We start from the raw sequence: 14,392 nt of genomic DNA, 5'->3' as shown, positions 1-14,392 counted from the left end.
GCAAGGATAAAAGATGAGCTGGCCGCTCGGGACCTTTCCGAAGATCTCAACGCACTCATCGAGGTGGCAGGGCGCATTGATCGTCGCCTTCAGCAAAGAGCTAAGGAGGGGCGTCCTCCACGCCGAATGGCTCTGCTGGCCCCGGTCTTCTCTAGACCTCTAACACCGGGTCCCCGGAGTACCAGCGCTCCTCCTGAATCATCCACGGAAGAACCCATGCAACTGGGAAGGACGTCCTTGACTCCGGAAGAGAAGCAACGCCACCGCAATCTTGGATTGTGCCTTTATTGTGGTGGTAAAGGACACTTCCTATCGCAATGTAAGGAACGGGCGGAAAACTCCTGCGCCTAGGAGCAATGGAGGAGCATCTCCTAGGCTGCCTTAACGCTGCTCCTCAACGTACAGTACCTATAACCCTAAGATACCCGGGAGGGTCATTCGACACGCAGGCTCTCATTGATTCTGGGGCTGGAGGGAACTTTATCACCCTTGAACTCGTGCGTCAGCTCCAGCTCCCCACGCAACCCCGGGAGCCTCCCCTATGGGTTACGTCTATTCAAGGCACTCCTCTGCCCGGCAGCATCTCTACTACCACAGCATCTCTCACCCTCCAGACTGGATTACTACACACTGAGGAGATCGTGTTCCTAATCCTGAAGAAGGCCATACACCCGGTGGTCCTCGGGCTACCCTGGCTCCAGCAACACTCTCCCGTGATCCGATGGGACGATTTCCAGATCGCCCAATGGAGTCCCCATTGTTTCCAGTCCTGTATCAAACTGTGTCCGGTCCAACACGTTCCCTTGGCTCACACTGGGAGCTTACTTCCGACCCAGTATGTGGATTTCGCTGATGTTTTTTCTAAGGAGAAGGCGGAACTCTTGCCCCAACATCGCCCCTTTGATTGCGCTATCGAACTGCTGGCCAGGACGACTCCGCCCCGGGGAAGGGTGTATCCTCTGTCTCAACCCGAAACTCAGGCGATGTCAGAGTACATCACCGAGAACCTCGCCAAGGGATTCATCCGCCCATCGAAATCACCCGCAGGTGCGGGTTTCTTCTTTGTAGCCAAAAAGGGTCCTTGAGGCCATGTATTGATTATCGTGGGCTTAACGCCATTACCAAGAAAAACCGCTATCTGTTACCATTGATTCCTGAGCTGTTGGACAAACTCCAGGGAGCACGAGTATTTACCAAGTTGGATTTGAGGGGTGCGTACAACCTGGTTCGAATCCGTCCCGGGGACGAATGGAAGACCGCTTTCAACACCCGGGATGGGCATTACGAGTACTTGGTCATGCCTTTCGGCTTGTGTAACGCCCCCGCCGTATTCCAACACCTGATGTACTCCGTGAACTATTGTATTCCTGCGTAATTGTATACCTGGATGACGTCCTCATTTACTCTCAAGATTTGACCACCCACCAGCGACATGTCCGGCAAGTACTCCAAATTCTTCGAGACCACCATCTGTATGCGAAACTTGAGAAGTGCCTTTTTGAACAAGAGTCACTGCCGTTTTTGGGATATGTGATCTCTGCAACAGGATTTTATATGGATCTGGACAAGGTGTCTGCAATCAAGAAATGGCCCCGGCCGGTGGGCCTAAAAGCATTGCAACGCTTCTTGGGCTTCGCAAATTTCTACAGGCACTTCATACCGCAGTATTCCCAGCTGGTAGCACCTTTAACCACCCTAACTAGGAAGGGCGCGGGCGCCCGAACCTGGTCCACCGAGGCCTGTAAAGCTTTTGACGACTTAAAGGAGGCCTTCCTCCTGGACAACTGCTTGCGCCACCCAGACCCGCTACGGCCCTTCTTTGTCGAAGTGGACGCCTCCAGTGTAGCCATGGGAGCAGTCCTTTCCCAGAGCTCCAGTACTGGGCACCTGCTACCATGCTCCTATTTTTCAAAAAAATTCACCCCGGCTGAAAGTAACTATGGAATAGGAGACAAGGAACTACTAGCAATCAAATTAGCTTTTGAAGAGTGGAGGCAGTGGCTGGAGGGGGCCAGTCATCCGATCACTGTCTATACCGACCATAAAAATTTGGAATTCCTTAGTCATGCCCAACGACTCAACCCTAGGCAGGCTCGCTGGTCCTTATTCTTCAGTCAATTCGACTTCATACTCAAATACCGCCCAGCGTCGAAAAACGTTCGACCTGATGCCCTGTCCCACAACGTCATCCTGGAGGAAAAGGAGGATCCCCCACAATATATCATCGATCCAGCCAAGATCAACTTAGCCAGCACCACTGTCTCTGCGCAGGGGAGGGTGGTTGTTCCCCGAAGAGACCGAAGAAGAGTCCTCGAGTGGGCTCATGACTCCCTCACTGGAGGTCACGCCGGCAGAGAGAGGACTCTTGACCTTCTGAACCGCTATTACTGGTGGCCCAAAGTGCGGCAAGATGTACGACTGTATGTAGAATCATGTCCAGTATGCGCCAGACAAAAGCCTATCAGCGGTCGGCCGTGGGGTCTCTTACAGCCGCTACCCATTCCCACAGAGTCGTGGACCCACATCGCCACGGACTTCGTGGTGGACCTACCCCCCTCGGAGGGTAACACCGTGATCTGGGTCACCGTTGACCATTTCTCTAAAATGGTCCATCTGGTACCTTTGCCCAAACTCCTGTCGGCGCCTGAGCTGGCCCTTCTGTTCACGCAGCACATCTTTCAGGCCCACGGTCTCCCACAGAGCATAGTGTCCGACCGGGGCCCGCAATTCACAGCTAAACTTGTCCACAGCATTTCACCCACAAAGTAACGGGCAGACCGAACGAATGAATCACTCCCTCAAGACTTTCCTCCGCAGCTTCATCTCCGAGAAGAGGGACAATTGGGTCTCTCTCCTCCCATGGGCCGAATTTGCTTATAATAACCATACCCACTCGGTTACCGTACAGTCTCCCTTCCAGACGGTTTTCGGTCGCCACCTCAGGCCGCCAGTGCCAGTTCCTGTCGCCGTCCCCTCGCCTGCGGCACAGACTGCAGCTCTCCAACTCCACCTGCTTTGGAGAGTCATCCAGCAACGGCTCTCAACAGCCGCTGATAAAGCGCGAAGAATCACGAATCGCCACCGACGTCCGGCACCAGTATTCTTACCCGGCACCAAAGTCTGGTTGAGCACCAAGAATCTCCACCTGCCCGCACCGTCTCGAAAGTTGGCATCCAGATACTGTGGCCCCTTCCAAGTGGCAGAACGGATAGGCTTGGTGTCCTATAGACTCCGTCTCCCTTCCTCTTTGCGCATCCACAACGTATTTCACGTATCTCTGCTGAAGCCAGTGGTACTCTCTCACTTCCATCACCCAACACCGGATGTGGCTTCGTCCTCCACGATTGAGGAGCCCACTTACCAAGTACGGGAAGTACTGGACGTTCGCTTCCACAACCGCCGTTGGGAGTATCTCCTGGCTTGGGAGGGGTGCGGACCCGAAGAGGACACTTGGGAAACCGTTTGAAATATACTTGACAAAACCTTGCTGACCCAATTTCATCACGATAACCCCGGGAAACCTGGACCCCTGCGGAGGGGGTGTAAAAGGGGGAGTACTGTTGTGGTTCCGGTTGCGCTCCTCGCGACCGACCCCCTACCTGGCTCCGGTCCCGGGGCGCAGCAGGGCCTGCGATGGCACCGCTCCAGCTGCGGCCTAGTTTGCGGCGCTCCCACGAGGGAGACGCCGGCGGAGAATCTCGGCCCCGCCCTTAGGGCTCGCTCGCGTGCTGAGAAGGCCCTTTTAAAGGGCCTCCGGCACGAAAGTCCGATGCCGCCCCCAGGCTAACGTCAGACGCCGAGGGGGATTTAACTCGACGTCTGAGTCCCCTCAGGGCCTTGCAACGCGGTCGCTCCCTGAGTAGTGAGTTGCAGTTCCAGCCTGCCTGTTCCAGTGTTTTCTGCTCCCGCCTGCCTGTTCCAGTGTTCCTGATCATGCTCGCCTGATCCGGTATTCTGATCCTGGTCCGTCTCATCATCTCAGACTTCTGCTGCCTGCCCTGATCCTGGTCCGTCTCATCGTCTCCGACTTCTGCTGCCTGCCCTGATCCTGGTCCGTCTCATCGTCTCCGACTTCTGCTGCCTGCCCTGACCCTGGTCCGTCTCATCGCTTCCGATTTCTGCTGCCTGCCCTGATCCTGGTCTGGTCCTGGTCTTCGCTTGCTTCTAGCCGCTCTCCTAAGTCCCAGCAGTCCAGGTCCCTACGGGCTTCTCCTGGGGGGACCATGGGCTTCCAGGGTGAAGCCACCTAAGTCCTAGCGGCCCGGGCCTCGACAGCTCCTCTGGGGGGGTCTCGGGCTTCCAGGTGAAGATTCGACCCCGGCTGCGTGTGTCTGCCTCCCGACCGTCTCTCATCACTGGTCGGCCCAAGGATCCACTTCCGGACCACAACAGGCAATAGCCTAGTCAGGCAAAGCGGAGGTCTGGGTCTGAAGATAAGCAGTAGCGTAGTCAGGCGAAGCAGAGGTCTGGGTCTGGAGATAGGCAATTGCGTAGTCGGACAAAGCAAAGGTCTGGGTCTGGAGAGGCAGTAGGGTAGTCAGGCGAAGTGGAGGTCCGGGCTTGGAGAGAATTAATGGCAAAGTCAGGCAAAGCAAAGTCAAAGTCCATGTAGTCAATCCGAGGTATGAAGCAAGGTAGGATCGAAGAGACAGGAACAATGAGGAACAGGAATGCAGGGATGAGACGAATCTCTAGGAGGCAACGAGTACTCAACCAACGAGGAGACCTGTTGTAAAGGCAATGCTAGGGAGCGAAGCCTGAGCTTAAATATTGTAGTTAAGTTGACATCATCATTCGGGGCCACGGCTAGGTTCCCACTGCAGTCCCTACTTAAGGATCAATGGGGCACGCGCGCACGTGCAGTACGAGTAGCAGCATCTCTCCACGGGCCACGCGGAGAGGCCCAACGAGAAGTGGTAGCAGGACTGGGAACGCTGGGAACTGTGGCAGAGCCGGAGGCACCTGGGGAGGCCCGAGGATGGAGCTGATGGCCCACCACTGCCAGTGAGGGGGAACCAGAAGCTGGAGTCACTGTAGAAAGGTGAGGGGGCCATGCCGCAGGTATGCCACGGACGGCACGCGTAACATGATGTCATTAATTATAGGTGTAACATTATAAGTATACCATTGTGTAGGATTGAAATGAATAATAATACTTAAATAACGAAGAGATGCGTTGGCCCATGTCAGTGGAAATGCAAACCAATGGGATTGCAACTGACCACTGACATCCAAACCATCTGATTTATCAAGATTAAGCTTTAGTCCCAAAAAAACTACCAAACTCTTTAATGGTTTGTAGTACCCGCGACAGAGATTTTCTGGTATGTGTCAAAGTCATCAGCCTATCGTCGGTGAATAATAAGATTTTCAAAGACTCATTACCTATGGGCATCCCCTGTATCGTAGTATCAGCTTTTAATATCCTGATCAAGGGCACCAGGGTCAGTATAAATAAGATAGGGGTCAGAGGGCACTCCTGTCTAATACCATGGGATAAAGAAAAAGGCAGCAAATTGATACCATTAACATTTATAAACACCCTTGGGCTGGAATATAGATTATTTATGGCCTCAAAGATAGGCCCTACAAAACCACATTGAGAGGACAGAGCACCAGAAGTTCCAGGATACTCTGTCGAACGCTTATTCAGCATCAAAACTGACCACTGAGGGGTTCATTGATTTGGAGTAAATTCTAGATTCTATTGTCAGTAACAACTGGCAAATGTTCGCTTTCGACATCCTCTCAGAGACAAAGCCAAATTGTTCAGAAGAAATTAGATCAGGCGTGATATATTTCAATCAATTGGCTATCAATTTAGCATAGATCTTCACATCCAAATTTAACAGGGAAATTGGACGATGTGATGAAGGATAGAGGGGGTCCTTACCCAGTTTTGGTAATACTATAATACATGCTTCCCACATAGTATGTGGCATTTGACCAATTTTGACCATATAATTGAAAAGAGTAGTGAGTGTATCACTAACGGGCCGTTTCAGTAAAGTCCGCGGGAGAGCGGGCAAACGCTCTCCCGCGGGAGAGCGTTTGCCCGCGGGAGAGCGTTTGCTCTCCCGCGGGCCCGTGGCCTGTGCGCCCGCTCTCCCGGCGCGCGCACAGGCCACTCTCCTGTGCGTGCGATTCTGTATTTAAATGAGGCCCGGCGGTAAAAACGCGCATAAGGAGGCGCTAGGGACACTAGCGCGTCCCTAGCGCCTCCATTTGGACCGGAGCGGCGGCTGTCAGCGAGTTTGACAACCGATGTTCAATTTTGCCGGTGTCGGTTCTCGAGCCCGCTGACAGCCACGGGCTCGGAAACCGGACGCCGGCAAAATTGAGCGTCCGGTTTTCGACCCGACAGCCGCCGGCCGACTTCATCGCGTCTAAACTTATTGATCTTCAATTGTTTAGTCTCCTTCCTGAATTCATCAAGTTGTACCTGCAAATCCCCTAACTGATTTCCACTGTTTCTTTAGGGCAACATTCCAAAACCTTGGTCAACTCATCATCAATTTCCTTCTTCGCTGTCTCAATCTTAGTTTTGGTGGTTTCCACAAGGAGGACCATTAAATCATGGGAACATTTATTTAAATGGAATTCCATTTTTGTATAAATGCCTCATCATCGTTAAACATAGATGGCTCTTTATTAAGTCTCAATCCACGAGGTATACGTTTAATATGGCAATATTCAGCCAATGAGGCAGCATGCAATTCCATTCGAATAGCCTTTTTTCTATTTTTAACATAATTTTCCCAATTACCACTAGAAGTTTCAGTGGAGACATTATCAAATAAATGATAACCAGCCAAAATTTCAGTGGCAGCCTGTTCAGAGTATGTGTGCATGTCATCCATATCCCTCAATTCTGGAAACCACCAAGGCAACACAAACACAGAGGGCAATAATAGTAATAGGTTCTCTAATATTCAATAATATTAACCCCACAAACAATGAGAACCAAAGTATCATCACATCCCACAAACATATATATAAACATAAAAAATGTTCATTAAGAATAATACATCCTAACTAGACACATAATACTAACTAACCAATCATCATTCAACCCCATTCATTCAGGTCGGTGCTAATTTCTTCCGGCACCGGGAAAGTGCACAGAAAAGCAGTAAAAACTGCTTTTCTGTGCACCCTCCGACTTAATATCATGGCGATATTAAGTCGGAGGTCCGAAGAGTAAAAAAAAGTTAAAAAAAAAAAATTTGAATTCGGCCCGCGGCTGTCGGGCCGAAAACCGGACGCTCAATTTTGCCGGCGTCCGGTTTCCGAGCCCGTGGCTGTCAGCGGGCTTGAGAACCGACGCCGGCAAAATTGAGCGTCGGCTGTTAAACCCGCTGACAGCCGCCGCTCCTGTCAAAAAGGAGGCGCTAGGGACGCGCTAGTGTCCCTAGTGCCTCCTTTTACCCGGATCTACCGCCGGACCTAATTTAAATAGTGAATCGCGCGCACCGGTGAGTGGTCAGTGCGTGCACCAGGAGAGCGGGCATTCGCCCGCTCTCCCGCAGACTTTACTGTATCGGCCCGTTAGGTATCTAAATCATGTTTACATTTCTGAGTGTAATGACCGATAATGTGCCACTACTCTACTCTTGCTTGTGCTGCCTCCTGTGATATTTATAAATTTGAGGTGCAGGGGAGGGGTCATGGGCTATAAATTTTGCTTTCTATGTTCCCCATCCCTGTCAGTCTCCCTGAAGTCAGTAGTTCAAGCTTTGCCTGACTGCTTCCTCTTTCACACACTAGAGGTGCTTACAAGGTCAGCGTTGGTTATTGCGAGGGCTTTCTTAGAACAAAGCTTCCCGAGCCTGTCCTGGGTTCCCACATTCAGTCAAATGTTCAAGATATCCACATGAATATGCAGGAGATATACTTGTGGGATAAATGTAGGTACATTTATCTCCTGCATCATCATTGTGGACATCCTGAAAAGTCAATTGGCTGTGGGGTCCCCAGGACAGATTTGGGAAATCCTCTCTCAGAAAATACCCTGTACAAATATTCTGTATTTGTTAAACTCTGAGAACTGACTATGTAAATAATGTTGGTCATGTTACAGGTAAGCCAGACATTGTAGCAAGTGTCCTGAAGACCACAGCCACCAGTATCACGCTGAGATGGGTTTGTAGAGGCGACAACTTCTGCTCAAATATTCGGTCGATTGATGCATTGTGCCAGCAAGTTCCTCGGGCTGATGGAAGATGTCAAGTATATAACGGCAGACAGGCAGAGAAGAGAGAAGGAAACATTTTAACCTGCAGCTCCCTACGGCCTTTCTCTCGATATAGCATTGCTATCTATGGATCTAACCATCAATATACATGGAGCCCACAAGAACCTCTATATAATATGCAAGTGTATACAAATGAGAAAGGTAAGAGAATCTGTATGTATTTAATAGTAACTGACACACTGAGGGAATAAGTTTGTAACTGCCCACATAGACTTTACACCAATTTTCCAAAGGAAAATGTGTCTGTACTTTCCTTTTTGAAAATTATCCCACCAAAACTTCCTGCATACATTTGCAACTGCTAATTTGCGTGCATTGTTTTTCTCTGTAGACAAGTAGAGTTGAATTAGCCATGTCGTGGGTGACGTCATCCAATAGCACTAAATGGACCTTGCTCTAGATCAGTAAAAGTTCTATACTGAGCATGTGCAGGAGTTCCAGTGCGAGCACTGCCTGGTGATCCCCTCAGTCCTTTCCATACCCAAGCCTTCTCAGGGATGTGCACCCTTTTCCAATGGCACTAAATGGACCTCGCTCTAGATCAGTAAAAGTTCTATACTGAGCATGTGCAGGAGTTCTGGTGCGAGTACTGCCTGGTGATCCCCTCAGTCCTTTCATGCCCAAGCCTTCTCAGGGATGTGCACCCTTTTCTCTTTTTCATTTTGCTTGCTTTTTTAGCATCTTTTATCTACTTTATTCTTTTTGTCTCTCTCTTAGCATCCCCTCAAACTGAACTTTTCAGTGCTACCAAAAAAAAACCCTACTCTATAAAGTGAAGAAGATCATTAGTTATGTCCAGTTCTAAAAAAGCTATAATCAGCGGCTACAAGAATTGCATCTGTGGCTGCAGGATGTCTGTCACCAAAAGCCATAACATCTACAAATGCCTGAGTCCCGAGCTCAACTTCGCAAACTGTTACAACTGGGGTTGGATGTTCCCCTGTCAAGGGTACTCCAAGCCATACCCCAGGGATCCCAGTTAATGTCCCTATATTTGAAACCATTACCTGTCAGCAAGTTGTCAGCAAGGATGTCCAAGGACTTTCCTTGCTAATTCACAAGCGTAACTCCATTTGTTAACTAAATTTTATTTAAGTTTTAATTATTTACACAGTTTTCTATGTATATCACTAACATCAGACAGTTAAGACAGCCTCAAGACCAGGCGTCGCACGCCTTTGGCGCGCGACAAAGGGGCTCTCCCCTTTATGCACCCCTTCTTGCAAACCTTTGTGTATATGTAAAAATTTATTTTTATGTTTCCTTTGTTAACTAAGCTGTTTCATTGTATTCGACTAAGGAATTTTTTCCTGCTTTTTCTGTTTCATTGTAAACCGGCATGATTTGCATTTAATGCAAGAATGTCGGTATATAAAAGTTAAAAAATAAATAAATAAATATCAGACTTTTGTCCCATTGTGTTAACCAAGTTCCTCTGTTACAATGTACTTATAATAATGACACCATTGTCATATTATACTATGAGTTTTTCTGTAAACAGATGTGATATTCCAAATCGAATGTCGGTATAAAAAAGACAAATAAATAAATATTGTAAAATTTGTTGGTTCACAGAGAGTTGGAAGGCAGTCGGAGAGCTCTATTTCTGCTTTCCCAGAGACATAAAAATGAGTGGTAAACAGATAATGGAATATCTTACTGATAAGCTATCTAAAGGAACAAGTGTTTTTTGTTCAAACAATTTTATCTCTGAGGGACTTGGCAAATGTCCCAGATTTGGCTTGCAGCCCAGACAGCAAGGGAATACCAGATTCTATGTTAATCACTAATTAGGCTTGTTGTGTTCTTTTTAAAGATAAACAGTAAGATCTTTATTGTAAGATTATAAGCCAAAGACTCAGTGCAAATTCAGCTCCTTAATAGCAATGTAGTTATACAGGTAATCGGACGTTATAAGGCATCAAATATAAACAATTAGACTTAGGTGGCTTTGTTTTTAAGTTCTCAGACATTATATGCTTTTTATCTGTGTATTTGTTTTTCTTAAATTCTTAGACATTATCAGGTAGATTTTAAAAGCATTGCTTAAGCGAAACATAGAAATGACAGCAGAAAAGGACCAAACGGTCCATCCAGTCTGCCCAGCAAGCTTTTGGTAGTAACTACTGCCCCATACAAGCCACCTTTATAATTATCAGTTGCCCAGACCATCGAAGTCAGGGCCCTTGTTGGTTGCTGTTTGAGACCAGATTCCCATTACCTCTTGCCATCAAAGCAAAGAGAAATGTTGGAGTTGCATCAAAAATATCAGGCTTATTGGTTAAGCATAGTGTTATAATTAGTGAGATTTGGGTGGACACTTGGACACTGTGGCAGCTGACCAAGTCCACGGGGGAAGTCCCGTGAGGGGCCACAGGTCAGGCTCAGCTTAGGACACACAAACTCAGAGATTGATCTTTTATTAGACAATGTGATGAAGCCATCAGAGGTGGCAGTAGTGAGCAGTAGAAGTAGCTCGGCTGGGCTTGTATCCCTCAGGCGCTGGAACAGCGACTCCTACAGTAGCAGTGCTGAAGTGGAAAGAACTGAGAATAATGAGTACAGTGGAATATGCACAAGCCCCAGTATGGAGAACCCCAGGATAGGGAGAGCAGGCCCTCGAGGAGCAGAGCAGGCCCTGAGAGCACAGAGGCTTGAAGGTAAAGTACTCACACAGCGGTTCCACGTAGGAGATGGCACTAGGGCTAGAACGGAGGCAGGCCCTCGAGGAGCGAGTACCTGGTTCCAGGGAACAGCTCTGAGGTGAAGATGGTAGTACTCACTGGTGTTGAAGATAGCGAATCCTTCCAGGCAGAAGAGAAGGTAGGAGTAGGCAGCGAGTCAGGGAACATGGGCCCTCGAGGAGCGAGTATCAGTTTCCTGATAGCGACCTGAAAAGCAAGTGAGGCCCCTGAGGAGGGGGTACCCCTCTCCAATGGAAATTGGAGAGGCAGAGTAGCTGGGTACGGAAAGTGAATCCCATCCGTAAGATTCCCCTTGCCTAACTCAAAGGCTAGCAAACATTGTAGGCTTTAAATATCCGGGCAGCCTGATGTCATCACAGGGGGACACCCCTGAGGTTCGCACCAAGTAGGAAATAAGAGTGAGGGCCGCACGGCGCACGCACCAGTGGAGCATGGTGGGAGGCAGCGCCCAAGCCGGTCCGGGGAGGCTGGACAGGATGGCAGGCAGACGCCGCGACAGCCAGGTGTCCATCCATAGTGAGAAGAGGTGCAAAGAAAGAAAGGTAGGTGGAGTGAAGCCGTCGGGAAGGGACAGTTGCAACACGTAGTAACCGCCACACTGCCGCATCAGCAAGTTATCCCCATCCTTATTTGTTTTCCTAGACTGTACAATTCATTGTCATTGTTGGTTTCTGTCTGAATCTAATTCCCCTTTTCCTCTTTTCCCCTTGCTGTTGAAGCAGAGAGCAATGGTGGAGTTGCATCATCAGCATAAAGGTTTATTGGTTAAAGATAGTAACCGCCACACCAGCAAGTTATCCTCATATACTCTTTTCTTCATTCCCATCCTCTAGCCTTAAGGGATCCACAGTGTTTATCCCATGCCCCTTTGAAATCTTTTACTGTTTTTTGTCTTCATCAACTCCTCTGGAAGGGCGTTCCAGGCATTCACCACCCTCTCAGTGAAGAAATATTTCCTGACCTTGGTTCTGAGTCGTCCTCCCTGGAGTTGCATTTTGTGACCTCTAGTTCTAATGATTTCTTTCTAGTGGAAAAGGTTTGTCATTGATTGTGCATCATTAAAACCTTTCAGGTATCTGAAAGTCTGTATCATATCTCCCCTGCACCTACTCTCCTCCAGGGTATACATATTTAGGTCCTTCAACCTCTCCTCATATGTCATTTGATGGAGACCCCCTACCATTTTGGTCACCCTTCTCTGGACCGCCTCCATCCTGTCTGTGTCCCTTTTGAGATATGGTCTCCAGAACTGAACACAGTACTCCAGGTGAGGCCTCACCAAGGACCTGTACAAGGGATTTATCACCTCCTTTTTCTTACTGGTTATTCCTCTCTCTATGCAGCCCAGCATTCTTCTGGCTTTAGCTATCGCCTTGTCACATTGTTTTGCCGTCTTCAGATTGCTAGACATTATCACCCCAAGGTTTCTCTGTTGCTCCGTGCACAACAGCCCTTCACCCCACCCCACCCCATCATATACAGCTCTTTTGGATTACCACTTCCCAGATGCGTGATTCTGCACTTCTTGGCAAACAGCCCCATACATGCATATGTGGACTGCACACGAGCTTTAAGAAGCTGGGAACTACATGCTTTAAAAATAAGGAGGCAGAAAAGATGGAGAATGGGCATTCCATGGCAACACACACCAAGTTATGAAGGTAACTTTACTACTGGCCCTGATGAAGTGCAAGTCAGAGAGAGAGAGACTCTTTTAAAGAGCCAGTCTGACATGCTTTATATATATACCACTGTAAGAAGGGCATTTTCAACTCAGGGTGGGTTTTGGGGAGGCGGTGTTAAAATAGTCTGCCTAGGGCGCAAGGGTCTGTAGACCCTTGTAACACTGCCCCCCCCCCCCCAAACCAACCCTGAGTTGAAACTGCCCCTTTCACAGTTGGAGATACATAGAGTGTCAGACTGACCCTCTAAAAGAGACACTCTTTCTCTCATGGGTTCGCGCAGTAGGGATATTTAAAATGGTACACACATACTTGCACACACAATATAAAATTTAATGTATTTTTGCTCATGTGCACAATACGTACATTTATGGGCATACGCACACACCTTTTAAAATGTACTTGTATGTGCATTGTTTCAGACATTGTAAGCAATGTTTTTGAAATATCTTAAAATTATTATGTCGCCTTGTATAAACAAATGAAAGATATAAAAATCTTATGATTTCTGAGCTCGTGGCTGCACATCTTATCTGCATCATCAGTTTGCAGCCCAGGGTCACAGCATTTAACTCCTTGGTAAGAATAACAACTTTTTCTTTTGTCTTCTGTATATATCTTTTAAAGGTTTGATCAATCTACTCATACAATAAGTATATTTTTTACTGAATACTTTGTCTGATTTTACTGAGTTGCTCTATCTTTATATAAATAATTATTGCTCTCACTAATACATTATCTCTTAGGAGTAATGATGTTTTAAACTTATAGAACATGAGGTGTTGGAGAGAGAGAGTGAACCATAAGAAAACTCCTTATCAAAGATTTTCTCACTCAGCACTACCTGATAATAAACCCGAGACCCCCTTGAACCCAGTGAAACCAGGTTTAGAAAATGGCAGTGCTCTATAGGTTAGTGGAGAGACAGAGTCATTCTTTCTGGAGTGGATCCTAATCTGATTCCCTCTGTGCTATGTTGAGCTGGGACTTGGGCATGGCAAGAGCAGTGAGGAGGAGCTTGGAAAGGCTAGTGGAGAGGCTTACTGAGGGCTCCCTATTTCATGGCACCATGCTCCAGATCCGCCATAGCTTCGAGGTCAAGTAAAGTGAAAAAGTGCCATGTCCCAGAGCATTCGTGCTGTACAGCACACTCTCATGCCTCTTCTCCATTTCTGGGCTTATCGATGTTGAGGAAGAAATGCTCCTTGGTGCTGTCATTGGCTCCATCAAGACCTGATTTTAGTTCCACACCAATGACAGCAGGAAGTGATGCCTTACAGATGGGTGTTGCCTTCTTTCCTAGCTCAAAGAATGCCTATGTCTCCATCTCACCTCTTCCAGTCATATCAAACAGAACCTCATTAGTGTCCTCTGTTCAGAGCACCCAATCTGCTATGACTAGAAACACTAAACCTGAACTGTTCCACCATGCCACTGTTCTCCATGCCTCTGATCTCCTCAATAAAGACAGAGGCTAGTGGCATACTGAGGAGGTGAGGGCAGTGAGTGAAGCAAAGCCCCAAGATGCCAGAGTGTGGGGGCACCAACGACTGACCCAGAAATAGATTCTATGAGTAAACAGGAGGAGTAGCAGGTGAATGGGAGCCTGTCTCTCAGCTACCCATTACTATGTGGCTTCTCTATTACAGTGCCTGGATGGCGAGAACATTCAGAAATTGCCTCTGATGACTGGTGCTGCTCTGTAGCTGTTCTGCTTAGATAGCCTTGATGCCAGTTCAGTGGACCTGAAC

At 48.1% G+C, this 14,392-nt stretch overlaps 1 protein-coding gene across 1 annotated transcript in view; it reads left to right on the top strand.

Annotated features, from left to right (window-relative positions):
• Positions 1-14,392, top strand: part of LOC115073462 — a 301,189-nt gene that overhangs the window by 138,129 nt on the left and 148,668 nt on the right. The window contains exon 9 of the mRNA XM_029571896.1: positions 8,081-8,395. Coding sequence (XP_029427756.1) covers positions 8,081-8,395 — 315 coding nt within the window. The remainder of the gene's footprint in view (positions 1-8,080; positions 8,396-14,392) is intronic.

Source organism: Rhinatrema bivittatum, chromosome 1, assembly GCF_901001135.1.
Source record: "Rhinatrema bivittatum chromosome 1, aRhiBiv1.1, whole genome shotgun sequence".
Lineage (NCBI taxonomy): Eukaryota > Metazoa > Chordata > Amphibia > Gymnophiona > Rhinatrematidae > Rhinatrema > Rhinatrema bivittatum.
Note: the sequence above shows the minus strand (reverse complement) of the source record. Positions and strands in the feature narration are given on the sequence as shown.